At 40.1% G+C, this 27,510-nt stretch overlaps 4 protein-coding genes across 8 annotated transcripts in view; 1 reads left to right on the top strand and 3 right to left on the bottom strand.

Moving 5' to 3' along the window:
- Nucleotides 1-211: 211 nt before the first annotated feature.
- On the bottom strand, nucleotides 212-7,531 carry LOC108883388 (serine/arginine-rich splicing factor 11). 4 transcript variants are annotated; one of them, XM_018676458.2, is made up of 12 exons: nucleotides 7,214-7,531; nucleotides 6,283-6,416; nucleotides 3,664-3,779; nucleotides 3,034-3,114; nucleotides 2,883-2,920; nucleotides 2,615-2,748; nucleotides 2,413-2,491; nucleotides 2,202-2,321; nucleotides 2,020-2,109; nucleotides 1,816-1,899; nucleotides 968-1,121; nucleotides 212-868 (listed from the first exon to the last, which is right to left on the bottom strand). In XM_018676458.2, exons 1-12 carry the CDS (start codon nucleotides 7,333-7,335, stop codon nucleotides 677-679), a joined length of 1,344 nt encoding a protein of 447 aa, XP_018531974.1. In that variant the 5' UTR covers nucleotides 7,336-7,531; the 3' UTR covers nucleotides 212-676. The 4 variants fall into 4 exon arrangements, with proteins under 4 accessions (XP_018531974.1, XP_050925935.1, XP_050925934.1 ...); XM_051069978.1 differs by lacking the exon at nucleotides 7,214-7,531 and adding an exon at nucleotides 4,030-4,154; XM_051069977.1 differs by lacking the exon at nucleotides 7,214-7,531 and adding an exon at nucleotides 4,030-4,682 and having other exon boundaries at nucleotides 6,283-6,403.
- Nucleotides 7,532-9,320: 1,789 nt separating this feature from the next.
- Nucleotides 9,321-13,679, top strand: rpe65a (retinoid isomerohydrolase RPE65 a). Its single transcript, XM_018676457.2, has 14 exons — nucleotides 9,321-9,556; nucleotides 9,943-10,025; nucleotides 10,231-10,381; nucleotides 10,937-11,044; nucleotides 11,318-11,459; nucleotides 11,548-11,695; nucleotides 11,802-11,883; nucleotides 11,978-12,110; nucleotides 12,207-12,346; nucleotides 12,427-12,556; nucleotides 12,665-12,779; nucleotides 12,879-12,973; nucleotides 13,054-13,165; nucleotides 13,253-13,679. The coding sequence occupies exons 1-14, from the start codon at nucleotides 9,546-9,548 to the stop codon at nucleotides 13,396-13,398; spliced, it is 1,596 nt and encodes a 531-aa protein (XP_018531973.1). The 5' UTR covers nucleotides 9,321-9,545; the 3' UTR covers nucleotides 13,399-13,679.
- A 1,840-nt stretch (nucleotides 13,680-15,519) lies between these two features.
- On the bottom strand, nucleotides 15,520-19,577 carry LOC108883386 (RING finger protein 11). Its single transcript, XM_018676456.2, has 3 exons — nucleotides 18,915-19,577; nucleotides 18,355-18,524; nucleotides 15,520-17,362 (listed from the first exon to the last, which is right to left on the bottom strand). Exons 1-3 carry the CDS (start codon nucleotides 19,035-19,037, stop codon nucleotides 17,191-17,193), a joined length of 465 nt encoding a protein of 154 aa, XP_018531972.1. The 5' UTR covers nucleotides 19,038-19,577; the 3' UTR covers nucleotides 15,520-17,190.
- Nucleotides 19,578-20,591: 1,014 nt separating this feature from the next.
- cacna1eb (calcium channel, voltage-dependent, R type, alpha 1E subunit b) overlaps nucleotides 20,592-27,510 on the bottom strand; it is a 56,000-nt gene continuing 49,081 nt past the window's right edge. For both annotated transcript variants that reach the window (XM_051069974.1, XM_051069975.1), the window contains 11 exons: nucleotides 27,350-27,477; nucleotides 26,955-27,051; nucleotides 26,403-26,508; nucleotides 26,006-26,113; nucleotides 25,820-25,920; nucleotides 25,485-25,591; nucleotides 25,299-25,398; nucleotides 24,182-24,286; nucleotides 23,615-23,750; nucleotides 23,331-23,494; nucleotides 20,592-22,465 (listed from right to left, as the gene is read on the bottom strand). In XM_051069974.1, the coding sequence (XP_050925931.1) occupies nucleotides 21,941-22,465; nucleotides 23,331-23,494; nucleotides 23,615-23,750; nucleotides 24,182-24,286; nucleotides 25,299-25,398; nucleotides 25,485-25,591; nucleotides 25,820-25,920; nucleotides 26,006-26,113; nucleotides 26,403-26,508; nucleotides 26,955-27,051; nucleotides 27,350-27,477 (1,677 nt within the window). In that variant the 3' untranslated portion in view covers nucleotides 20,592-21,940. The remainder of the gene's footprint in view (nucleotides 22,466-23,330; nucleotides 23,495-23,614; nucleotides 23,751-24,181; nucleotides 24,287-25,298; nucleotides 25,399-25,484; nucleotides 25,592-25,819; nucleotides 25,921-26,005; nucleotides 26,114-26,402; nucleotides 26,509-26,954; nucleotides 27,052-27,349; nucleotides 27,478-27,510) is intronic.

Genomic DNA, 27,510 nt, shown 5'->3' with positions numbered 1-27,510 from the left:
AAGAAATAAATGATAAACGTCCAAATAGTGCAGGCTGACAAGATGCCTGCTTAGTAACTCAGAGGTCACAGATGTGTAGGTTGCAGGATCTGTAATAGAACAATATTATTAAACTACTATATTAATAAACTATAATATATTAAGTAGAATGCCACAACTATACTTAAGTATAATATACTACTTCATATTTTATCCATTTATCCATAAACAATTTTGGTCTTGGTTCTCCAAATAGGCTTTAATATAAAAGAAATCTTTGATAAAACAATCAACACTTAGAAATTACAAGAAGCAAATGGAGTAACAGTTTCCAAAAAAGATGGGAAAAGAGGCCTGAGCATCACACCACAACAAAACAAAAATGTAAGGTACAGTAGTATGAAGAGCTGACAAAATCTCACAACACAAGCTCAAGAAAGTGAAGTAAGCCTACTTCCAGTTGTAACCAATTTTACATTTGTGGAGGCAAAAAGCATCAGGGAACGTTAAAGCAATGTGACAAAGTGAGAGAAAGACTTGAACAGTCCAGCTTTAACATTTACGGGTGAAAAATCAATACAGTTCAAACACGCTTCACATTTTAGATTTACCCCCAGTGGAGGGAGGAAAAAGTCGTTTTGTAACACGTTCACAACCAAAGCGGAGGGATACTGTGGGGAAAAGCAGGACGGACCACTCAGTCGCTGACATCCATGTCCTCTTCATGGTGATCATCGGCACCGTTAACTTTGGCCTGCTTCACAGACCGTGCTGTGCCGTTACCTTCGACTGACTGGGGAGAAAAAGCAGAGTCGTCTGAATCCTTCCTGTCCTCCCTCTCCTTCTCGCTGTCATATCCTTGTTCTTCTTCGTCATAATCCCTGGTGATCTGTGATGGAAAAGCATTAACACCTCCGGTCTGGTTTACATCAGAACAGCAGTGCTCACAGTACAATGAAAACTGTGCCTAAAATCTACCATAACCAACCTTAACATCTCCTTTCTCTCCATCCCGCTCTCTGTCTTTGTCTTTACTTTTCTTTTTCTTGCTGGTGGAGTGTTCATGTTCCTCACGAATGCGCTCTTTATCACTCTTGCGGTCCCTGTCCCTTTCCTTATCCCTTTTCTTCTCCTTCTTGTGTCTGTAGAAAGAAGAGAGGAAAAGCAAACACACTGTTGAGCATATATGTGAGCATGAAGTCATATGGACTGACTGATTAACTGAAATTATTGGTTGCACGGATTTGATGACTGTCACTCTTGTGTTGATGCACTTGTTGTACCATGGTTGTTTTACAGAAATTGCTTTCTCAAGAGATCACGACCAGAATATGGATTTAACAGTAGTTTTTTAAATTCATGTTGAAATAACTTCTTTATTATGACAACATCCTGCCACTTTACTTTCACACCACAAAGTAACTATACCAGAGTGGTTGGAAGCCCAAGAGCGTGAATGTTTTCACACCTAACCTGTATGGTTCTGTTAAAAATAAATCTGATGTATTTGCATAGTTAGTACGGTTTGCACTGGCTAGTGAGAAAGGTGTCAATGAGACACAAGTGTGATCTTAAAGCAAACAGACCAAAAACAGTATTTTATGATAGCAGGTGAGCTAAACTACTAATATAAATCCATCTACTGATTGTGAACCATTCATTTATCTGTATCATGAATGAGCAGAATTACAGGTTTAAAAGAACCTTGAGGAACCAAATCAAAAGCACAAACACACCAGTTTGTTTTAACCAAATCATCAGCAAATCATCAGCATCTTACAATAATGTGATTAACTGTTTGTGTTATCCACAAATATTTCACATCAGCACACCAACCTTCGAGGAGATGGAGACCTGGAGCTTCTCCTTTTAGGGGACTTTTTCGGAGATCGGCTACCACTGCGACTTCTCCTGTGTCTCCTGAGTGGCAGGACGAGACCAAAACTGAGGTTAACGCTGAATCTAGACTTGGACATGAGGACTGAGCAGCTGTTTAACTATACTCTGCTAGAGCACATAAAGACCCATGGCTGTACTCACCGGCTCACACTGCGTGACCTCCTGGCTGTGCTGTAGCTTTTGGGTGGTGTTTTGGATCTTCTTCTCCCAGAGTCATCTTTCTTTCTATCTCTGTAGATAAATTAGATGTTTTTAACATTTCAGACAGGCTGTTTATCTTAGAAAAAATGCTCAAGATCCAAGTTTTTTTGCTGTTAATCCACCTGGATCTGCTTCGCGATCGTCTGCTTCGGTCTCTGGAGTGGGTGTGTCTCCTGCGTGGGCTTTTGGAGCGCCTCCTGCTTCTAGAGCCTGATCGTCGCCTTGATCTGCTTCTGCTTCGCCTGCAAACAGACATTCAAACCATTTAACTTTTCTGTGCGCTGACAAAGTTTCTCCTCTCCAACTGTTCACATCATCAACAGAAGATTTCACCTGTGTCTTGAACGAGATCTGGACCTCCTCCTTCTGGACCTGGACCGGGACCTAGAGTGTCTCTTTTTGCTCTCCTTATCTGCAGGATACCAAAACCAGACATTGTTAAATCTTAATTATAACTGCTCAATACCACAATGTAAACAAAGCCATTTCAGAGTGCAAAGTCAACACCTTGTCCCCCCAACTTTTATCCACTCACTTCCAGGTTCAATAGCAGCAGAAATGAGGGACTGAGCCTCTCTGACTCTCTTCATGGCCTCTTCGATTTCTTTATTGGATGCGTCAGCCTTCAGGCCTGGATTCAGGTTTAAGCCTGCAGCCAGGGGATTCAGTCTAAACAAAGGAATATTCATTAGTTGACTCATCATTACTGTAAAAAACAACAGCACATCTATTTCTTCATCATTCAACACTGCTTTCAGGCACAGTTTACAAACTAACAAAGGAGCTTCTGTATACACACGTACTTTGGATCTGTCATGAACTTTAACAGCTGATCAGCAGCCTGTGAAGAGATGGTGTAAAAATGAGTAGGGGTTTTATTATCACATTTAGTGAACACTAAACTATGCAGATTTTGTAATATAATTAATCGTTGTTATTCAAGACTCCACTCACCTGGGGATTCATATTAGGTCCTGGGAAGCCAAATGCAGCCATTGCGTCCATGTTCGGAGCACCAAATGGGTTTCCTCCAATCTGGAATTGGAATAAAAAGTATGTAAAAGTGCTTTTGTTTAGTTAGCTTATTGTTCAGATCTGGACATCTTACGAGTGTATAATGATGCTGACAGATGTGGCCATGGATCATTGTTTCAGTTTCAACTCATCATTACACAAAAAAAACATTATGCTCAAATTAAGACAACTTTCAATTGTGAAAACTGAAACATGAGCACTCTTCTCTAACTGTTGACCTTTGTTTTTCACCCACCTATTCAAATCCAAAAAAGAAGAAATTAAAATGATATCACAAAAATGACCTTTATTTGAGTTTATTTTGACAACTGTTGTTAGCAAGGTGAGGAAGCAACTTTGAAGCTCATCAAGTAAACTTGGGACAAGATTTTTTTAAGCACTCAGAGGAATGGAAATCTGATTGCTTTTCATCTGTTGATGAAGATCATGAGATATGATGGAAGCCACAGAACTGTGACAAAATAGCCTTTGAGGACAGATGGTTATGTGCACCGTACATACATTTTTCCAGCTGAGAATTTGTATCAGGCAGTGAGTATGAAGTCTTACAGATGGATTGGCGATGGGGTTTGGCGTTGGAAGAAGTCCTCCTCCTGGTAGAATTCCCGCAACAGCATTTGCTGGCGCCAACAGTGACAAAGCTTTAGCCTCATCTGGGATAGATCCTACAGGAAAATAAAATCAAGCATTAGGAGAGAACGACATCTTCACACGCATCAACTACAGAGAGACATTTTGGAAAAAAAAAGAAAAAAAAAAGTCTTCACACTGCATTTCTTCAACTTAGGTTCAACAAAATGGTTACCTTATAGATCAGAGAAGAGTTCCCTTAATTCAACAAAATCATTGCAGTGACATAACTATTTGCTGGAATAAATCACACTACTCCAATGAACACTGCCAAGAATATATCACCTGAACGTGTTTTTTAAGTCATGAACCAAACGTTAGCAAGCACAGCTGCTTCTCCAGTTGGGTGTGCCCTCAATTTTCATTTAGACGTTTACTGAAACAAGCGACTCACGTTGGCGGCTTCGCTACTAAAAGCACACAGAGAAAAATCGAGATACACACAACAAAGAGAAATTTAGGGATTTGGCAAGAACACTATACAAGCTATCAGTGTCTACTTACCAAAACACATGGCAGAGGATACACTAAATGGCAATAACAGAATTAAGGGTAGGTAGCGTGCCTTTAGTACATTATTATTCTAGTATCCTTACCTGTCACTGCATCAATTAACCAAACCTGCACCATGGATGACTGGTTTGATTAATTTGCACTACCACACTCCAATTAAAGAATAATTTCATCATCTCTATTGCATTATGCCTCTGATATTACCTTAAAATGGCCCAAAATTAACAGATAAAACACCTCATTATCATCTCATAGTTAACACACCCCCAAAAAAAACAACTCTCACATAAATACGGACACACAATAATGACAACATTTAAACAAAGAAGCACACTGGAGAGAGAAATTGCTGCAGGAGACAAAACTGTTGGATGGTATTTTCAGCAGGGCCTGGTATACAGGACTGGCTGAGCCAGGAAAAAGAACTGTAAAACACAACAACAAAAGAAGACCACTGTTAAAGAGAATATTGTACCAACATTGTGTCATGTCGGGTGGGTATCTTAGATAACTTATGACGAGATACGATTGTGGTTTTTGCACAACTGATCATCAACACAGTCTTTTTGTATACCCTTCTGCCACCAGACCGAATAACTGACTGTTTAGAGTTATTTATTTTAAACCTGACCATTTTCAAAAAGGATGAGGCTGGGAATAGTCTTTATGTTACTGTCAATAAATCCCATGAAAAGACCAAAACCATCTCCTAATACTTTCTGACTTATATACCCTGTCTGTGGTTCAGGGCAAAAATACCATTTGTAACCACTGAAATCATCAGAAACAGGTCACAGATCACAGAACAAGGCACTGTAGTTTCCAACATAAATTACCCAAAAAGGAGTTAACAGTGCATTTGATGGGGACTATTTTCAGTGGTGGATTAATACGCATTTGGTGCACTGGTGAGTATTTACAGCAGCAGGATGGTGCCTGTGGCACTGACTCAAAATATACTGCAGCGCCAGCGATCATAGTAATGACAAACAAGTCAACCAGTGCCACGGTGTGGCTCCCTGATGTGCTTTTAATAGGCTTTTTGGACAACAATGGTCTTTTAGTCTTTTGATGGGATTTGTTGACACTAAAAATTGAAGAATACTGCCAGCCTTATCTGTTAAGGAACAAAGCATTGGCCATAAAATGAATGGCTAAGCAGCATTCAAAAGTGTTGCAAAATAGTGCAGAATAAGCACTGTTTCAGGCTACGTCCTTGATTTTTGACCTTTACACTCTAAACTAAACCACCTAGAAAAGATAAATTAGACAGAGGGAAAGAGAAAGAGAAGGCAGAGAAAGAATAGAGGACACAAAAAGAGAGGGGTGGGGCTTGAACGCTTGCTGGTCTTTGCAAATGTCTACAATCCCCTGTTGGCAGGCAGAGGACCACTTTCACCCATCAACGAGGGGGCTGCTTTTGCCTTCTTCACTACAAAAATCACACACACACACACACATACACACACACAAATAACAGAGAGAAGTTTAACAGAGGATAGTCCAATATGGGGGAGAAAATAAAATGCATATGGTTAAGAGTTTAAACAACTTCACGTCTGAACTTTGAGGTGTCTGCGGCGCCCACAGCTCAGGAATGTTCAACTCCTAGTCTGTAAAGCAGATTTTGGTATACTGCGCTTTCTACATGCAGAGCAAATCACTGTTTTGAGGACAGACACATGGCTTGATGTGTATTTTTCCAAAGATTAATTCCAGTTTATTAAGAGAATTGCATTGTGGTGATAAAACAGATATTGCACATGCTTCCACAGCATACCAAAAATCTGACAATAGAGATCTGCTTTAAATGCTTCTTACAGACAATGAGAGGGAATGACATTACCGGTATCATTCAAGTTATCTTAAAAAGCTCACATAAACAGACCAAGGCGAGCTGACTGGTGCAATTCACAAATGGGATGGATGAAATCATTTTTAATCTTTTACACTGTCACTATTCAGGAGTCATGCCATCCAATCAACAAGGACCACTCATACATGGGTAATAACTATGAAACAAACCTTCAGCAAACGGGACCACGATCAACGCTCTGTCCACAAACACAGTGTTAGTCAGGTGTTGAGACACTCCAACAGACTCTGGTTCCTGGAACTTCACAAAACACACCCGTGACGTCACTGGCATCGGAGAATCACTGTCGAGGAAGCAAAAAACATTACATGAAACAACACAGAATAATTGCAAACAATCATCCAAACAATGCAGCTTCTTTGTCCTGCTTTTGCTTACAAAATACCAAGATTTGCTGCTTTACTCTTCTCGTGTATTTGAACTTATTTTAGCTATTTGTCAGACAAAACAAACAGAGGACTTCACCCTGGGCTGTGTGAGAGGACTTTTCACAATTTCTCAATGAATCTAAAACATAATCAACACATTATTCAAAAATGGAACTAATCCTAAGTTTTGTACCAAGCTAAAATCATTGTAGGGCGTTACAATAATGATAGTAAGTCAGGAATTGTGACAATGTGCATTTTAAACTTTCATACAAATAAAACAAATCACAATGAGAGTCTAAGTTTACTCCTAAATATCTTTATTTTCATCATATTTCCCTGCACATCCATACTTAAACGTATAATTTCAGTAATTTAAAAGCCCAAATAACAAATTAATGCAAGGAATATATCCATTACCTAATTAAAGTCCCTAGTGTTTTAACTGACCTTTTATTAGAAGCATTATTAGCAGAATCGTTTAAAGAAACGATTGTGTACGTGTGTAAAACACGATCAGGTCAGATTACAGAGGACTTTAATGTAACTTGATCAAGTTAACGACCGGTATGTTCGGTTACTGTTAGCCACAGGTCTGGTTAGCACTGGCCTTCGTTCCTGTCCCACCAGACACCTCCAACAACCCTCCCAGCTAATGTATGACTTAATGCCCATTATCACTAACATATAAATCAGCTGCCAGTCAACTCACTCTGGTGGAAATAACTTCAGCTCCTCGATGGTTCCCAGAAAACCGAACAACGTCCTCATCTGCTCCGATGTTGTGCTCGGCGACACGTTCGTCACCTGGACTACCTTCGTGGTGTAATTCATTTTCCCGACTAAAAACCGCTTAAACAGCAACACTAGTGTCAACCTCTTCAACTTAAATTTAAGTAACTGTTATGTACTGGCTAGTAAATCGGACTTGTTTACAGGTAATTAGCTGGCTAAGCGTTAGCTCTCAACTACTACAACAAGCTGTAGCCAATCGCCGCCATGTTCGGTAAATCTCGATCAAAGTGCGCATGCGTTGTCCTGTTGTGAAAATAAGGTTCACACATTTTAAGGTTTTAAGGTTTATTGGTTAATTTTCGCCTAATCTAACAGATCGATGCAATATAAGTCTAACACCAGTGCGTACAAGACTAATATTAATATGCAGGAAAGGTAGTCCCTGCAATCAGTAACCAACAGAGGTCGCCATAACTTTTTCTACATATAAAAACATGTAAATGTGCTCCTCTATGTTGCACTCTTTATTCCACATTTTTGACAGCTCCCGTTATGTTACAAAATTAGATATTTTTTTGTACACAAATTATTATTTAAATAATATTTTATATAGGTTGTTTTTTTATAGAACACGAGGCTTTGTTATAAATTACAAGTACAAGTGAAACAATAAGTTGATTGACAGAAAGTTAATTGATAACTATTTCATCATTATCGTTTAAGTCATTTTATGGATCAAGGTACATACATGTGACTGTGCTGCTTTGCTTTCTAATTATTATCAGTAGTTTTTGTTTGTTTGTTTGTTTGTTTTTTTTAATGATTTTGAGTTTTAGTCTTACAAGCCAAACAATAAATCAGTTAATGTTTATTTTGATTAGATATGCAGGGTTTTATGAATAGGAAAATAGGAACTAATGTGCAGATGGATATATCTGATGTGATGTTGTATCATGTGGAAGTGATTTTTTTCCTACACAACTCAGTTGTTGATCACTGGTAAATTTCACATCCACATATCTAAATGGACTGGCTTCAAACTCAAGCATCAGACCTATAGCAACTTAATTAAAGATGTGAAGAACAAAAAAGCTAAGAAACCTTTCAGTATTTTAAATCACTATAACTTAATTTGAACTTTTTACTTTTTGTTGTTGTTGTTGTTGTTGTTTTTGATCCACTTTGACAGCAAAATAATTTTTCCAGAGGTGTGGATGAACACCAGCTGAACCTTTGTCACCACCTCAGGCACCACTTTGACCACTGACCCTTCAATTCAGTTTTAAAAATCCTTGTTGATTAATTAGTTGTCACAGAAATGTTCAGTCGACATGTGCTGGCTGGGGGAGCCACACCACAACCCTGCCAGTGACAAAACTATGTCTGGCGAAACTCTCCCCACTAATTGTGTTTTTTCCCAGGAGAAACAATGTGGCCCTTTGTCTTTAGGCCACGTCAAACATAATCCCTACACCTGGATTATAGCTGCATTGAGACAAGCAAGTTCAGGCATTTTGGTGCACAAAGTAGAACAACATTTCATCCAGTTAGCTTTGTGTGTAATATTCATTGTACAACAGCACCCAATAATAGCTATGAAGGTCCACTGCTATTGTTGTTTCACAATATTTTTCAGATCTTCGTTCTATTAATCTGTTATCTCAGAAAATCCAAAATGAGGTGTCCTGAAATCCTAAAACATTTGTTGTTTGGACGCTATAGGCTTAATCCCAGTGTTTCTTTTGATAAAATCATACCTCTAAAAATCTGAGACTGCAGCAATTAACACACATGCAGCCAAGACTGTTAATTTGTACTGGCTGTTAATATGAATTACACATATGGTGAATTAATCTACTTAAATCCACATCCAGGTCTGTTGTTTTTAAGACTTGCTACACATTGCATCAACACTCTGAAATATACTGCACTTAGTACGACTCAGCATGACTATAATTTAAAGCACAAATGCACAATTGAAGAAGAAAAAAATCACATGCACCATTGCAACACATTGGTCCAGCATGGTTCTGTGCAATAAATATTCTCTGCAATAAATCCGGTTTCAGAGGGGTGGGGGGGCGTTGAGTCATCCAGCTGAGGATTTTGGCACAATGGGATTCTTGTTCACGGTGTGGCATGATTGGCCCGGAGAAAGGTTTAGAGTGTTGATTGCAGTGACTGTGAGGGGGGACCAGACGAATAAATACCCCAAAATCCACTGGGACGTCAGAAGACTTTCAGTTCAGAAGTGACCAAGGGCTTTTTTTAGGAGTTGCTTTGTGTGTTGCCAACAACCAGAAGGAAACATGGTCAGCCGGTGAGTTTCTCATGAATTACAACATTTCCAGGTGCCATTTTTAATTTTTTAACAATCTCATATTGATTACCAAAAAGTTGGAAGTAGGGACTACATATTTGAAATCTAGCGTACCTAATGAGAAGTTTTGCTTTTAAATGAAAACTCATAATTTGTATATAAATTTCTGCATCTTGGCCCCTATGACCCTGTGTGGTTAGTGCGTCTGCAGTCGATGAAGGATTTAAAAGCTCACAGTGAACTTTTAAACCATGAACTGCATGACCCAATACAGCTTTTCATGATTTAAACAAACAGACTTGTGCATTTGACTTGCTGGAAATTTCATCAAGTTAAGTTTACTTGGCTGCAGTGTTTGTTGATGTCTTTTACTTTTCTGATGACAGATTTGAGCACCCAGCTGGTGGCTACAAGAAGATTTTTGAGACGTGCGAGGAGCTGTCTGAGCCTCTTCCAACAACAGTCACAGGTTTGTTTTTCATCTCTCAGCCAGAAATAGACAGCAGGCAAATAACTGTTTGACATTCAGATACCAACTGCACTGTTTAGGAAATTTACTTGTAGAATGAGTCTTTTTCTTCTCTCCTCAGACAGCACATACCTGCCATCAAAAGCAGGCTCTTAATGCATCTTTATAAACTTATTTTTACTAACAATCTCTGGGTGTTTTACAGGTAGGATCCCTTCATTTCTGAAGGGGAGTCTTCTCCGTTTGGGACCTGGGCTTTTTGAGATCGGAGATGAACCTTTCTATCACCTCTTCGATGGCCAGGCCCTTATGCACAAATTCGACTTCAAGAACGGTCAGGTCACCTACTTCCGAAAGTAAGACTTTAAGGACAACACCACGGCTTTGCCCATGTCCATAATATACCATATTACAACGCACTTAAGATATGTAATCCATCTCTGAGCATTATGTCATTTTTATATTGTTGCTGTTATTGTTGTGTGGGAATGCTGTGAAGACTTTTCAAAAGCAGCTGCATGTACAGTTGTGTGATGTACATGACATCTTTAAATGAGCTTTAACAACTTAAAAAGAGAGGAAGAAATAATGTCCACTGTGACAGATTACCAAATGCAAGTGAACTTCAAGTTTCTAAAAGTTTCTTAAACCATGTGTGGGAGGTTAGATTTCAGATCTGTAGCTATGAAACGCTTTGCTAGGGAACACATGGCTCATTTTTGGCCTTGTTTTAAATCAGTTGCCAAGTCACAGTAACACATTTAAGTGCTCAACCAGTCAGACATTTAAGGATATATTCATAGAAGCTTTCATGATATGAACAATACATTTCAGTGAAATGTGTTTTCAAAAGATTTCCTGTAGTGTTTTGGAATTAGATTGTACATTATTCAGTCTCTCCTCCGTCTTAGGTTTATCAGGACAGATGCGTATGTGCGAGCCATCACAGAGAAGCGTGTGGTGATCACTGAGTTTGGTACATTTGCATATCCTGATCCCTGCAAGAACATTTTCTCCAGGTGGGTTTGCACGCGGCAGATACACAGAATTTTCTCAGCCTTGTCCTCGCAGTCGCTGTCATCTGGATGTTTATCGCCATAGAATATAAATTCAATTTAATCTTTATCCAACAAGACTTATTTTCCTCTCTGTCCCTTTATGCTTTTACACTGCTGAATACACTGTCTCTGCTCTCTAAACTCTCCAGACTTTACATTTGAGCTCATGACATCACCTTTTGACAACACACCTTTATGTGAGATGAAATCTTCTTTTTCTTTCTTCGTTGGCAGGTTTTTCTCTTACTTCAAGGGTGTTGAGGTCACAGACAACTGCCTGGTGAATGTCTACCCTGTTGGCGAGGACTTTTATGCTGTCACAGAAACCAACTACATCACTAAAGTCAACACCGACACCTTGGAGACACTGAAGAAGGTACATCGTTACAAATATATCACTGAATTCTAGCTGTAGAAAAACTGGTCTTACCACAGAGCACAGTCAAATTTTATTTTCCATCCAGGTTGATATGTGCAACTATGTCAACATTAATGGGGTGACAGCCCACCCTCACATTGAGCGCGATGGTACAGTGTATAATATTGGAAACTGCATGGGTAAAGGAGCAACACTGGCCTACAACATTGTCAGGATCCCACCTACACAGAAAGGTTGGCATAAGCAATGGTATCACGGGGATGCAACAAGAAACACACACGGTTGCTTTAATAGAGGTGGGCTCCCCTCAAATATCTCAGCCTTCGCTTTCTTTCATAGACAAGTCTGATCCCATTGAGAAGTCCAAGGTGGTGGTGCAGTTCCCCAGTGCTGAGAGGTTCAAGCCCTCCTATGTGCACAGGTGTGTTGATTTTTGTCAATAATAATCCAATTTGGCATGTTGCTGTCAGCATCATTGTGGAAAGCTTCTAATGTTCCCTCCACATTGATTTCAGCTTCGGCATGTCAGACAACTACTTCGTTTTTGTGGAGACCCCCGTGAAAATCAACCTGCTGAAATTCCTGAGTGCCTGGAGCATCCGGGGCTCCAACTACATGGACTGCTTTGAGTCCAATGAGAACCAAGGGGTAAGACCTTGGAGTAGACTGACGTCTTTGGTGATTCATTTCCATCAATTTGCCTCCTAAATTCTTATGATATCTATTTTGATGTCTTCTTCACAGACCTTATTCCACATTGCAAGGAAAAACCCAGGAGAGTACATCGACCACAAGTTCAAGGGTGCAGGCATTGGCATGTTCCATCACATCAACACCTATGAAGACCAAGGATTCATTGTTGTCGACCTGTGCGCTTGGAAAGGGTAAGCCCTCTCGTATATCATCTGCAAATTTGTTTGACATTGGTGTGTTTGCGTCGCTCACTGTTATTTCTCTCGTGCAGATTTGAGTTTGTGTACAACTACCTCTGGCTGGCCAACCTGAGAGCCAACTGGGAGGAGGTAAAGAAGGCAGCCATGATGGCACCCCAGCCGGAAGTCCGCAGATATGTTATTCCCACAGACGTCCACAAGGCAAATCACTCTTACTCATTCACAATTACTCAAATTGCCAGTTAGCAGATGTGAAATCTTTTTTCTATTTATTTATTTTGTTCTAAACTTATCATGGCCTTGATGCAGGAAGAGCAGGGGAAGAACCTCATTAGCCTGCCGTACACTACAGCCACGGCAGTGATGCATGCTGATGGGACAATTTGGCTGGAGCCTGAGGTGCTGTTCTCTGGGCCTCGCCAAGGTACAGACACAACCTTCGAAATTCATTTACTCAGTCGTGGTGGAGGCATTCATTTATATTAGATACAGATATCTTCATTATTTAACCCTTTTGTTGTAGCATTTGAATTCCCTCAGATCAACTACAGAAAGTATGGAGGGAAGAATTACAGCTACACCTATGGCCTGGGGCTCAACCATTTCATACCAGACAGGGTATGTTGACAAAATGCCTTCAGTCGTACATGATGCAGAGCGTATGCAACAAACTAAATTTTTTTTACCCTCATGCGCAGATCTGCAAGTTGAATGTAAAAACCAAGGAGACCTGGGTATGGCAAGAGCCAGAATCCTACCCCTCAGAGCCCCTGTTTGTCCAGACTCCTGATGGCGTAGATGAGGATGACGGTATGTCAGCAGTAACGCAAACACTTAAAAACAGATTTAACTCTATCATAGAAACTGTTTTTCGATGATCTCGTGCTGTGCCGACAGGAGTGCTGCTGACCATCGTGGCGGCCCCCGGCTCCCAGAGACCAGCGTATCTTCTCATCCTCAATGCCAAGGATCTCTCCGAGATTGCCAGAGCAGAAGTGGAGTGCAGCATTCCTGTCACCTTTCACGGGATGTACAAACCCTAACGACGCATCACTTTGGAAATCAAAAGCGGTCGGCCATTACAGGGTTACCAACTGCCACACAGTGTTAGGGATAAATGAAGACTAAATGTGAAAAAAATAAAGCTTTTTCTTCTTGAGAAATTATCATATCCTCATTTGCAGCCAATCATGGTTGTTAAAGAAAAGAAAAATATTATGGTGTAAATCTTTTTGGACATTCCAAGTCGTCTCAACTTGAATGTATTGGAAGTTGTATCCCTCAAGTGTCAGTACTGGTTTAATAAAAGACATGGATTTATTCATATGCTGTGTCACATTATTATTTTGTGTTTGGAGAAACAAACTCTTCCTTATCAATACGCTCTTCTGTTTTGTACTCATCTGTTATATGGCATGTTCAGTACCTACTTACAAGGTAGCAGGGTAACATAGTGGCTAGAGATTCTGCCCTTTACTGGATTAAGTATTTTTAGACAAGACCGTGAATTCTTCCCATCTGCAATCCCACTGACCCTGTGCTCTGATTTCCGTGTTTGAGACAGGCAAAAACATGTTTTTAAGTTTTATCATCATTATCTATATTTGCTGTGTTTTCTTAGAAAAAGCAAACACTTCTCTGGAAGTATCAACTGACGCTTCAGCAAATAAAAGCAGTGCCAATAATCCCTCAGACTAAATTCTTGAGATGTTTGTGGAGATTTAATATGTTTCCACACAAAATCTCATTAGTGTATCGCATTTGAACAAGCGACCTTTCCGTGTCTGTCTTCATTGTGTTACTCAAAGTTGTCTTGAATCTAATCTAAAAAGTGAAAGCATGCAGATCTTGCAGTGCTGCAAAGCTGATTAAGCGTGTCACTGCTTAATCTAAAGAATGAAAGAGACAAAGGGCATGTTACTATCAGTTATTCTTTTTAAGGGCATAAAGATGGATATACGGTGCTTGTATTACAATGTGTTGACCCAGAGAAAATTACATTTGTACATAAGGCATTCGTTTGGTCTGACTGGTCTCATCTCGTGTTAGATGAGGATTTACCTTGTGTTTTGGTAATTATAACTCCAATCTCACATGTTCTTAACAGGCTATTTTACTCACATGTTTCATCCCCAGCTGATGCAAGCCAAGGAAACAAAGCATTAAACATTACTAATATGGCTTGGACTTGCTTGCCACATCAGTCAAACAGAGAACCCTGATTACTCAGTCACGTTTTCTACTCCACTGCCAGATTTTAGGATTGCATTAATGAAAGGCTCAAAGAAATATTTTGCAATAGTGTGTTCTGTAATCTCTCATTTGGTGATCATATGGTCACAAATCTGCTCCACTGTGTGCATTTAGTCTACTTCATAAACCACTCCTGATTTTTTTTTTTTTTGTGGAGATGAGGACTGCCTGTTCTTTAATCAAACAAAACCAAATATATGTTTTTTCTGTTTATTTATTTATTCATTTTTACATGGGGGCTTTTCAGCCTTCCAAAAAGAAAGAAATAAAACAAGATTACAGGAAATATTAATTTTCAGAACAAACTTAAGTTGAAAAAACACAGCAAAGGAAAGGCTCAATGGAAAACTTGATATCTCAGTTTTAACTATCACACCATATGAGAAGTCTCTCACACTCTGAAATTCAGTCGGGACAGAGGTTTGCACAGCCAGACTTCAACCAGTGTTATAATTATATACTTAATGTCCTAAATACACAGTGAATTTTACACTAATTTAAATTGAAAAAAGATGTAAAGGTAAACAATAAAACAAGAGGTAACAGACAGAAAAAAACAGCCACACTACCACCAAACAATAACTACTGCCACAGTGAATGAAAATAAAGTGACAAAAAAAACATTCACTGTAGTGTAACAACACAAACAAATGTGATGTATAACAAAGAAAGTGACACTGTAGCAGTGTGTATTCACCCCAATATTTTCTGTTTCTTCTTTAAAGGAATAGTATTACATTTTTGGGAATACACTTATTCACTCGCTTGTCTCCTACAGTAAATATGGAGCTACAGCAAGAAGGTGATGAGCTTATTTCAGCATAAAAACCAGAAGCAAGGGGAAGCAGCTGGCCTGACTCTGTCCAAAAGTTGAAAGTTTATAGCACCCCGAAACTCACTTATTAACATGATATAACTTATTTGTTTAATCTGTAAGTGAAAAGACATAAAATTGAGAATCTGTCCTTTTACAAGAAGTTAAATGCCATGACAATCTATTACTGAACATCACATAACTCCCTGTAAAACCACGATTGTGTTTACATTACTATCCACATACACATTAATCAAACAAGAAACAGTGTTCACTTCTGAGCTTTAGGGGTGTTGGTGAGGATATTTTTCAACTTTAAACAGAGCCAGGCTAGCTGTGTCTCTCTGTTCTCTGTCTTTATGCTAAGCTAAGTTGACAAGTCTCTCGGCTCCAACTCCATACTACGCTCAGACACAAGAGTTGCCTTAACCTCCTCATCCGACTCTCGACAAGAAAGCGAATGAGCACATTTTCCAATATGTCCAACTTCTCCTTTAACGCTGAGCAAACCCCTGTCCCTTCAGTAACACACAAAACACACAAGAGTAAAAAAAAATAATCAAGCAGAACAAAGCAGAGGCTCACACTACTGAGTCACAGATTTCATGAAATACATCTTCAGGCTTACTTCAATGTGGTGAGTGACTACTGACGGCTTTGAAAATACCTTTATCCACTATATGACTTTTGCATCTCAGGAAATAAAGGAATGAAGTATTGATAGTGCAAGGTTATAAGGTACATATATTAATATATTGTTTTAGATACTGTCCTATAAGTAAAGTGCAAATCTGAGGATCAGATGAAAAGTGTGTGCAAGCATTTCTAATTTCTGACTGACTGATCCACCTGCCCATGCACAAATGAGCCCTTTACATTGGCTGCCAGCTACTTTACACACCGTCTGGTGAAACATTCACATTACACATCATCATTTTTCCCTTCAACTCAAAGCATTTTTTATAAAGCCTGGCTATTTGGATTAGCCAAAGACAATAATCATGTAGTCTTTTTTTAAGTATCACTGTGTACTTTTAACTTTGGGTGATTTCTGTAAAGTGTGTGCATTTTTTTTGTAATCCTGACTAACAGGCGAGCAATTTCTTCCTCAGCTGTGTATTCCCACATCTCCAAAGTGTAGGGCCATTTTGATGTGTGAGCATGTTTAGGAGATCGGTATGTTGAGGAAGTATTTGCTCATTGTTGCCACAGAAAACCTTAAATTTAGTTCAGCAGATTTCTAGCGACACCTCTTAGCATTTTGGTCAATAACTTGTTAAACTACACGTCCGTTTAAATCACCACTGACTGGGAATGAAGGTGAACTAGGGGGTCAGTTGGGGAGAAACGCCACTGAGACCAGCTCAAGTGGAAATGTCATAAAACAGCCCAAACAGCTCATTCACACACACACATATATACACAAATATCCCACGTGCTCATCGTCAACACCGGACACTGCTTGAGCATGACAAAGACGCACAAACACAATCATGCAGGGTTGACTGGAAACAGTTTCAAGCTGACTTGTGTAACTGATGTTTAAGACCAGCTTATTTAGACCCGGGGACATGGAAGGCCAACATTGGGTGAGTAAATTCAGAATTTTTCAAAGTGCAAGACAACAACTAGCCTTTTCTTTTTTCAGCTCTTCACACTCTTTAAGAGGGCAGCTGTTGGGTCTGCGTGTGTGTGTGTGTGGGTTTTGGGGCTGGAGGGGCCGTGTTTGATCTAAGCGTGGAGGAGGGGGAGGAGGGGGGCTGAAAAATCAGTTGGTCTCGTAGGTGGAGAGCAGGGCAGCATCCACAGGCTCCATGCAGGAGGGGCAGGTGAAGGATCTCATCAGCCAGTCGTCTATACAGTCCATGTGGTAGATGTGCATACACGGCAGGAACCTGATGGGGTCCCCGTATACAAAGTCCAGCATACAGATCACGCACCTGCAAATGGATGAAATGAAAAGCTTAATTATGAGACTACAAATCATCTAAGATTTACATTACTGTGATATCTTCATATAACAGCACTGCTGTCTTTTTGTAGTGTAAAAAGACATAATGCATAGATATGTAGGCCTGAAAATTATTCCTTTAAGGAGGTAGTTGAGCAATGTCAAACATTCAAACATTATCTGGTTCCAACTTCTCAAACGTTGAAGTTTAGTGCTTTTCTGTTTGTTGTAAATCTAATATCTTTAAACAAAAAAAAAAAAACAACAAAACAAACAAACCAATATGAAAACATGACCTTAAGTTCAATTTTTCTGAGCCCTTTTTTAAGCTTGCTGAAGTGGCTGCTTCTCCTTGGCCATTACACCAGTTATTACTAATGATATTAATAGCATCATGGCTGCAAAGATTAATTGATTAGCCTATAAAAGCATGTTTTTTTTTAATGCCATCACTATTTCCAGGAGCCCGAGATGATATCTTCAAATTACTCGTTTTTTCCAACCAACAAAAATATTACATCATATATAAAAGATATTAAAAAGCAGCTAACACTCACATTTAGAAGTTAAAACTAAAAAAATATTGTTAGTTTAGAGGGCATTAGATATACATCATACAACAGCCTCAGCTCAGACTTTGAGGATTAATAGAATATGAAAATGATTACTGATTAACTCTGTCATTAGGCACACTGATTAATCACCTAATCATTTCAGCACAAAAATAAAAAACAAACACAGCGTCACCTGCATATCCTTGGCCATTTTATACCAATTACAAACACTCCATACTGTCTCCTATGGACCACATCATGCAGCATGAGACTAAATATTACATCACATTTTTAAAGTGCCACAATATAAATATTCACGTTAGAAGTATTGAAAAAAGATATCTGAATGAGTTCATACAGCTCAGCTCTATTGGTCTGCAACCACCCTCTGTGCAGACATCACATGCAGTAATAGTAAAACGCTCACTCTCTGATCTTTTTCTCGGAGCCGTCTTGCCCTCCATCATAAACGCCCTTAGGGAGGTGCTGGATAAGACCGATACGCTGAGCTATGCGGATCTGCTCCTCCTCTGTCAGCTGGGTGGCCAGACGGGCCTGACTAGGCGTGGGATGGTACATGGGCATGTGAGCCTGCTCCTGGTTAGAGAAGGCAAATACCAATGTTAGATAAACAAACACAGAATAAAACACAGCTTTCCGCCTGTATCAGCTCTGTTACAGGAAGTGGACTGACAGGAATTAACTGAAACATAAAGCAGCTGTTTGGTCTGGAGACTGCTGACGAGCCAGTTATTCAAAATAACACTTCAGACTATTTGTTTACTCAGGTGTCAGCGTCAGTCGGGGATGACTAGTAGAAAGGCCACAGACACGAAACACATATTCTCATGCACAATACCTACTGCATATTAATATTTATGGCCTTAACGAACACCGCCCTGCTTATCATTTGCCCTACATGTCGCTGAAACTTTTCCTTCCTGGATTAATCACCTGGGAGGTGAGTGTGTGTTTGCAGCCTCTCACCTGGTACGGCGGAGGCGGCTCCAGATCCGGATCCATCCCGTCACCGAAACTCGCCCTGTCTGACTGGGATTCATGAAGAAGAGAGATATCATCTGATGTCGGAGACTTGAGACAGTTGCCCATGTCTTCGTATCTCCGCTCCTGCCCTCCTTGCCGACGTTTAAAACAAACAAACAAACAAAAACAATCTGATCTTGTTGTTGCTAAAGTTGCCCTCGGTGGCTAATGTTAGTTTTGCCTTCCTACTATCCCAGAAACCATGGATTTACACTCAGCTGCCAGCCACCAAAGATACGCTGCGCATGATTAGAAAACTCCTACATAAACGTTTAATGTCAAAGCAAACGTCCTAATTAGTTTCTCTTCATGTTTACACGGAAAAACAAAACAAAGAACTCCCTGGCTAACGATAGCTAGCAGCCGAGCTAGCTACTTTTTCGCCCGACTTCCTTGATAAGTATCGCTCATTCCTTTGTGAGAATCGGAATTTCTACAAAATATCTACTTCAGCGGCAACTGTGGCTGTTAGACTGAGCGGCCTGACAGTTGGACCGTAGCGACATCTCCGCCTTTTAACTTCGTGAGTTACATTAAACAGTTTGCATCCTTGCTAGCTCTTAGCTCTTTCTTCAACCGGACGACATGTTATCAGTCGGTTGGATATGACGTATTTGGGGGTTTGTGATTCTGCGGCGGAGATTGGATGATTTTTGTGACGTTGCCCCAAGAATGAGCCAAGTCCCACCCCCGCTTAATGACAACAATAAAATAAAAATAAATAACTAGTGATTAATAATTAATAGAAAGTACATCGATAAATCAATTATTATAATAAATTATTCTTAAATAAAATGAAAAAGTTTTATATGTAAAAAATGACAAAAATTATCAGAAAACAGTTGAGGGTATAAATTGTAATAAACTACACTAATATTCCATTGCATTTCTTTTACAGCTAAAAAAAAAATAGATTATACAAAAATCCTTGTGTATTTTTGTATTAGAACTTTAAAATACTTACACATTGATGCATCATAATGAACAGTTTATTGTTTAAAATATAAGGTGGCAGGTGTGTGCCTTTCCAAATCATGTCTAGTTTACTGAATTTAACACCACTTAAGGTGTAGAAACATCTCAAAGACGAAAGCTTAATTTTGTTTGTCAAAAGGCTGCAACGCAACAAAATGTGGAAAAAAGTGAAGGGGTCTAAATACTTTTAGAATGTACTGTAGAAGCTATGAATGTACAGCACCTTCCATTTGTTTAACATTATTGTTACAATAAATGTAATATGAAAATGTGATTGTTAAAGTCTTTGGGGAAAACCTCTGTTGTATAAATCTCTCTCCTTGCTAGAACTGTACTTTTTAACCTCTAATACATAAACAGAAAATACCCAGCATTATGTTCCAGATTATCAGAGAGACAGATAAAAAGAAAACCTGCATTTTTCAGATACCACCATAATGGCAACAAAAGTATGTTCAGTGTGTACAGCTAACAAATGTGACGAATCAAGCGAATAATAAATACACAACCTGAGATTTTGAAAATGCACTTAATCTATTCTTTGCAGAAATTTATATTGCAATGCTCAAGTCTTCAAGGTCTCATATATCAAGGATTTTTATGTTTTACCGCAATTTCTAAAATAAACAATAAAAAGACATCCAATAACAGTGGCAACTTGAGGACACCTTTATTTGTATATACAGCTATTATACACATAAAAACCCACAAAGTATTTGCATTCCAGGAATTTATGATACAAATCTCCATGTTTTTGGTTAAGTGAGTTTCACAGAATTGGCCCTCTTCAGGCAAATAAAACAAATACACAAACCTTAAAATGAACATTTTCAAAGATTCCTTTACCTTTAAAGCTCATCAGCTGATCCTGTTTATTATTTCTTTTTTTTTCTCTAAATGTTACAAACAGCATAATTTCTCTGTACATTATTAGTAAGTAATAGAGCAATGTTAATTTGTGAAGCAAAAATGTGTCATAGTGTGTCTACAGTGTTTCTACAGTCATCGTCTGCAATGGTTCATACAATATTCACAAGGAAGAAAAAAGGTGAAAATAGATGAAAGATCTTTTGTTTTCTTATCAGGTCATGGTAAAATGACGCGCCCAGCAGTTCTAAAAATCAAGTGTTAAATATAATTGTTGGAGAGTTCTCATTTAAAAGGCGTAGACCGGTAAAAAATAAAGGTAACAGACTGTTTTGAAGAATAATTTTAAAGGTCTGAGGTTTGGTGGAGGCATGACTGACCAATAACGCAGGGTGAAATAACAAATAAGCATCTTTTTATGTTATTCTATAACTGTATTCATAGCTAACAACTTATTATGCTCAATACCAAAAAGAAAAAAAAATGATGGGGAAAATCAGGCAGTTTTTCCCCTGCACATTCATTCATACTGTAAAAAAATCCAGCATTATTGAGTGTTACTTATTAGTATCCACATTGTCTGGTAAAGTATCAGATCGCCTCTTTACGATGGTTCGTTGTATTGATCTGGTCTAATAAATGGCAATGGTGTGATGATCACAATGTATTTACAAAACAATTAATTTATAAGAAAATGTAGTTACATATTCACACACCCCACAGATAAATACTGTTTAGAGCAACACTGAATCATTTAGAAACATCTTCAGAAATGAAAATACCTTATATTGACACAAATGACATAATTTGATCCATTCGATTCATTTATTTTCTGCATCCCATGACTATTTGAGATGTATTATTACTCTCTATCATCAAGTACAAGTCAGGAAATAGACCTTATTTATTGTCAGTGTTCTGTGTGAATTGGCAACTACAGTTTCAGGAAGTATTGTTCTTTGTTGTTTTGGGTTCACATTTTACCAAACATCCAGAGGGCTCATGGCCTCAAAGCACTGATGCAAAAAGAGTCACATTGACCTTCATTCTGTACACTGTTGTACAGCGTCCTCCTCTAAACACCTCTCTGGGATTAACCCTCCTCTTTCACGCTGTGCCTCCTGTCCCTAGCACCTGTCGTCCTCCTCTGTGTCGCTGAGAGGATCGCAGCCCGCAACTGAGGCCGTCTGCGCCAGACGCTTCCGAAAGTGTCCGTTGGGGACCTGCCAGCCAGTCCGCAAGCGCGGGCGGGCCGAGCTGATGGTGTTCGCGCGTCCCAGGCTGCAGGCCACGGCCGCCTCGAAGGTCAACGTCTCCATGGGGCCAGAGGGGTCTGGGCTGTGGTCGTCCTCCTGTGAGGCCAGGAACGGCTCGGAGGGGTACCGTCGAGGTGGGGACGGGTGTCGTCCGGGCTCACTCAGCCGCTCTCCGGCGACGCCCTCTTGGGTCTCCCAGGTGGGCTTGCCCCGCCTCATGGTCTCTGGGCTGCCCTGTTCATCCTCGTCTTCGCCGACGGAGGCTTGTGTGCGACACACGAGCGGGGAGTAGGAGATGTGAGGGCGAGAGCGGGTTGGGGTCTGCGATAATGGTCGTCGGCCGCTGGGGGTGCTGGACTCTGAGGTTGACGGCACTGGACTGTCTGAGCTGTTGCCCTGGAGACAAGAATAATATTTATGCAGCAAAATCTAATCAGATCATCTACTCAATAAAGACTACCTGTGTGATACCTGCTATGTATTGTTCTTCACTTATTTTATTCACAAGAAAATTCAGTTTCCTCCTGATTAATCCAATTAGCTTATTAATCAGCAGCATTTTTTAAACCAATGTTTGTCTGTGCTATGCTACATATCTGGTATCAAACTGAACTTGTTATCTCAAAGTGTTAAAGAGTTACAGCAATTTCTGTGGAATTAGTGTTCTACCATTTTTATGCACATTCAAGCAGAAAGGTGCTTCAAAATCTAATCAGTGCATCTTCTCCACTTACACTACCTGTGGTGTAAGTATGATTTCAACTACGTCTTGTTCTTGAGTTATTGTATTAGAGAATAACAGAATAAAAGAGTAACAGAGTCACAATGTCATGGACTCACAGAGTAACAGAGTCACATAGTCATTAAGTCACTGAGTCAGAGTCACACAGTCACAGATGCCAGCATGACAACATAATGTCCCACCTACCATGTACCATCATGGTGGCCAGGCGTAAAAATATAATGAAAAAGGCTTAGCATATTTTCTCTCTAGGAGTATTTGGTAATTGGGGCACATTTTAAACAAGCACAGGCAAGTTAGTGCTGCACTTTCATAAAGTACAGTAAAGACAGTAAAACAAGAATGGTGAAAATGACTGATATGTAATAAAAAGCTACATGGACGGCAAATTTCCTTCTTCATTTTTAATTTTACAGACTTCATCATGTTTTTGGCCAAAGTCCTCATTATTTTGTGGCCCTTCTTTTGTGCTGTCCAAGTCCCTGCATCAGTGAATTGGAGAGAGTTTTTCTGACTTACCTGTTTATCTTGAGGGTGTGCTCTCTCTACGCTGGAGGATCGTGAGGGCTGCAAGCTTCTTTCCTCTGAGTTACAGCGAGATGTGTCTGGAGAGAGGAGGTGACAGCGCTCCTTAGACCGACCACGCTCCCTGTCGCCCTGCTGCCAGTGTTCAGACCGAGAAACTAGTGGACAGACGTACAGAAAAGCGGACAACACAAAATGACAGAATAAAAGAAGGTAGTGAGTTTGTAAAAACATGCACGGAGTGACTGCTGCGGTTATAAACAGATGAGTAGACAAACCAGCAGCCTTGTAGCTTTTGTGACGAGGTCGATAGACTCGCTCAGGACTTTTCTCCTCCTGCCAAAGACCGTTCACACGCTGATCCCCAACAGTGGAAGCAGAACGCTTCATAGAGCCGCTCGCAACCTCCGTCTGCTTGTATGTGAAAACACACACAGACAAACACACAAGCACAGGGTACGTGCACAAAGAAAACATTATACATACACTAATTACATTAAGATAATTTAATACAGAAATAAGTGGACCAGTGCAGAGTGTGTTTAGCAATTCTTTATCATGCTTTACTCAGTACATTTTAGTCTTTCCCTTATTCTGGAGATGAAAGGGATTGAGGTAAGAAGGCGAGGAATCAGCATTCAAGGAATCACACCCCGTTCTAACGATTCATTGAGTCTTAATCAGACTCCCAGAGTAGCAAAGGACAAACCAAAACTCTAACTGATTTAAAATTCTCGGGCATCGCGTGCACGTTAGGAACAAAGCACTGTGGCATTTAGAGCCCATGCAGCCACTGAAGTCCTCGAGATCCAGCCCAGAGGCCGTGTCGTGGAAGATGTGTGTACCTGCGACTCTACAGCCAGACGGGGCATGGAAGAGGCCCGAACACACAGGCCCCTCCCTACCGGAAGCTCCAGTGGGGCTTCAATCCCCCTACTGCACTCGCCCACCTAGGTTGAGTACAGAAACAAGAGAGGAGGGCAAGGAACAGAGACAGAGCACGGATCAGGCTCGTCCCCCCCGCCAGGACTGCCTCTATACGGAGGTCCGGGCAGACAAGCCATTTCATCACTGAGGGAATCATCTATCATAGCCATCACCATCGCCATCCAATCAGAAGCCATTCCCCAGCCAAAAACGGACAGATCAACGATTAGCGACAGGAAAACTGACTTCGAGGAGGAAAGAGAAACAGAGCGAGGGTGTGAGAGAGGAGGAAAGAGTGAAGAGGAAAAGCGAGAGTGGACAATAAACAAAACAGTTCACAGGGAAAGATGGGATCCATATTTCAGCTTGGAAGTACATGGAGTCATGCATATTCAGGTCTTAATAGCTACACAAACAGAGCCAGACAGCACCTGTCCAGGGGCCGAACGCATTCCTCTGCACACTAGCATGTGGGTATTTCAGAATCATTTCGTATCATTCATCTAGCAGGCAATGTAGGCCAATAAAAACCAGACAGTAAATACACAGCGAAACATCAACAGTTTGACAATCGTCCTCTGCTATTCTGACCTCCACGAGACTAAAAACATAACCAAAGACAGGAGCACAGAGAGTCAGCGATGCCGTGCTCTGCAAGGCATTGAGAGAAAAGTCACAGCAGTGTCATCAGTTGAAACAGCACCGTTTTTTGTACGGTTAAATGCTTTAGATAAATGATGTGCTTCATGAATTTTAAGAGTGAAAATCTGTAGTCTAAGTCAGTGGTTCCCAACCTGGGAGAAGGGCATAATAAGGCACAAAATGCGTTTTCAAATTTAGCATTTTTTTAAAATATATGTCTGTGCTGAACAGCCCATGGCCTCATAACCCATCCACGGTGACAACCCCCAGACACAGGCAACTTGTGACAACAGGTTGGAGTCAGACAATGCTTCTAAGGCTGGGAACCACTGCTCTAAGACATGGCTGTGGTGTTCATTAACGTTGTACGCTCACGTCGGCCCTCTTTCTTACCAGATTCTGCTGTTGACTCGCATCAGTGTCTGAGCTCATGGGCTGCAAAAACAACTCCTGGGGTGAGATCGGGCTCAAAGCTACAAAGCCTCCTCTGGTTCTGTGTCAGGACAGAAGAAAACAGTGAGCAAACACTAACGGAGACGCACACAAGTACAACATTTTGCACAAGTTCCACGGACTCACAGGGCTGAACCAGCACTGTGAGCCATCATTGGCAGCGGCTGGGTGTTGGAGAGAATGTCCTCCGGGAGGGTAGAGGCGTCCAGACGCTTGAACATCAAGTTACTCTTCTGCGGCGAGGGACGAAAATACAACAGGTCAAAGACAAGTCAGAGGATTTTACTCCAATTTCATTTTCAAAGTTATTCAGGTCACATTTAGGAATTTGAAAGATGCAGGAAATATGAATATCTGGCAAAATTACATCCCAAAGACAAACTTCTGTTTCTTTTCAAAAAATATATTATATTTATGTATCTATTTATAGAAAAAAGAAGGTGCCAGAATAATGAGCTGACCTGAGCTTCTAGTTGCTGCCTGAGCTTCTTGGCTTTGTTCTGTTTGAAGTAGTCCATTATCATCATTGAAGCGTAGATCTTCCCCACTGTCATGTCCGTATCTGTGAGGGCAGACACACTACATTAACCATTACTGCTCGCCTCCCAGCATTACACTGACTATTTCCTCCGTAGTTAGAGCCAGACCTTTGTTGATAGGTACCAGTAGGTCCAAGGTCTTCTGAGGCAGATAGGGCCAAATGATACTGATCTCCTTCTGCAGTTCAGCGTCCAGAGCGATACGGTCCTCACCACCTGTGACAAAAAAAATCACATTCAGCCACTTTGGCAAATAGAATATGTTATAGTGATGCCATTTAAGCTGAAATGACTGATTTATTAAAACGTTTTGCATTTCTTTTTTATGTGATAGTAAACTGAAACTGAGAGGGTTTTTTTGGGGGGGACATTTTATAGACAATATAAACAAGTAATTGATTACCAAAAAAATAACCTTGCAGATAAACAATCAAGATTGGTTGCAGCGCAAAATGTCATATTACATCCGTAACATGTTTTCACCATGCTTGTCAGCGACCCTGACCTCGAGCTATTTTGATGTCCAGAGCTGTGCGGATGAGCGACATCAGAGTGGAGGTGAAGTGAACTGTCATGTCCTCGTCCACAGGCATGTTCATCAACACCAACCTCTGACAGAGACGAGGGACGGAGAGAGGAAGACGCAAGGAGAGAATGATTCATTAATTATTTATTCTTTTAATCTCTTCAGTAGTCCAAAGTCCAAAATATAAGCTATGATATAGAGAAAAATCTCATATCAACAGAACCCTTTTCAAAATACTTTCATGGATATTAAACATAAACAACATTTATTAAGATCATATCATCCAATTATCTGGTCTGTCTTTATTTTCTTTAACTGAATAACAGTTGAACATTTCAATTCTTCTTTCTGTGTGAAACTACGATCCTCCTCAGCTTCTATAAATATTCAGACAAAAATCTATTTTTAACATGACTAACAAAGTCAAATATACCCTTCAGTATGTTCCTTTGAATCCACCTTATTTGTAATCCGTATTGTGTTGTACAGACTATATAATGGATTTGGAAAAAGTGATCATGTTTTCAGTACCTTATAGGCGATCTTGGCAGGACATTTTTTGCCAAGGCCCAACGGCGGTGACATGTGTGTTAACATCTCGTACATGGCTGTGTAGTGGATACGACCACTTCAGAGGAAAAGAGAAGGCGGAGACGTTAATGAAAAGAGGTGTAAAACCTTAGCATTTGAAACATGGCACTCACATATTATTTATTATTATATATTTCCCTCCAAAAAACAGTTCATTTTATCACAGTAAAGTTTAGACACTCCTTGTGTCTAATGTCTGCACTGAAACCTTGAGGTGTTTAATATTTCACACCCTTTGGATGCCCTCTGCTGGATAAAGACAGAACATGAAAGTTGCTTGAAACAAAATAAAAGTGAGTGTAAAAAAATGCAGCAGTGATAAGGTCAAGTCTCACCATGCCAACCGATCATACTCCCCCCAGATGCGGACAAACTCGTCCAGGTGATGGGGCCCGAGGATCGAGGAGTCTCGTGTCAGGTACTCAAAGTTATCCATGATCACAGCCACAAACAGATTCAACATCTAAAGAGGAAAATCAACAGAAGATTTGAGGAG

Source organism: Lates calcarifer, linkage group LG4 (genome assembly GCF_001640805.2).
Source record: "Lates calcarifer isolate ASB-BC8 linkage group LG4, TLL_Latcal_v3, whole genome shotgun sequence".
Lineage (NCBI taxonomy): Eukaryota > Metazoa > Chordata > Actinopteri > Centropomidae > Lates > Lates calcarifer.
Note: the sequence above shows the minus strand (reverse complement) of the source record. Positions and strands in the feature narration are given on the sequence as shown.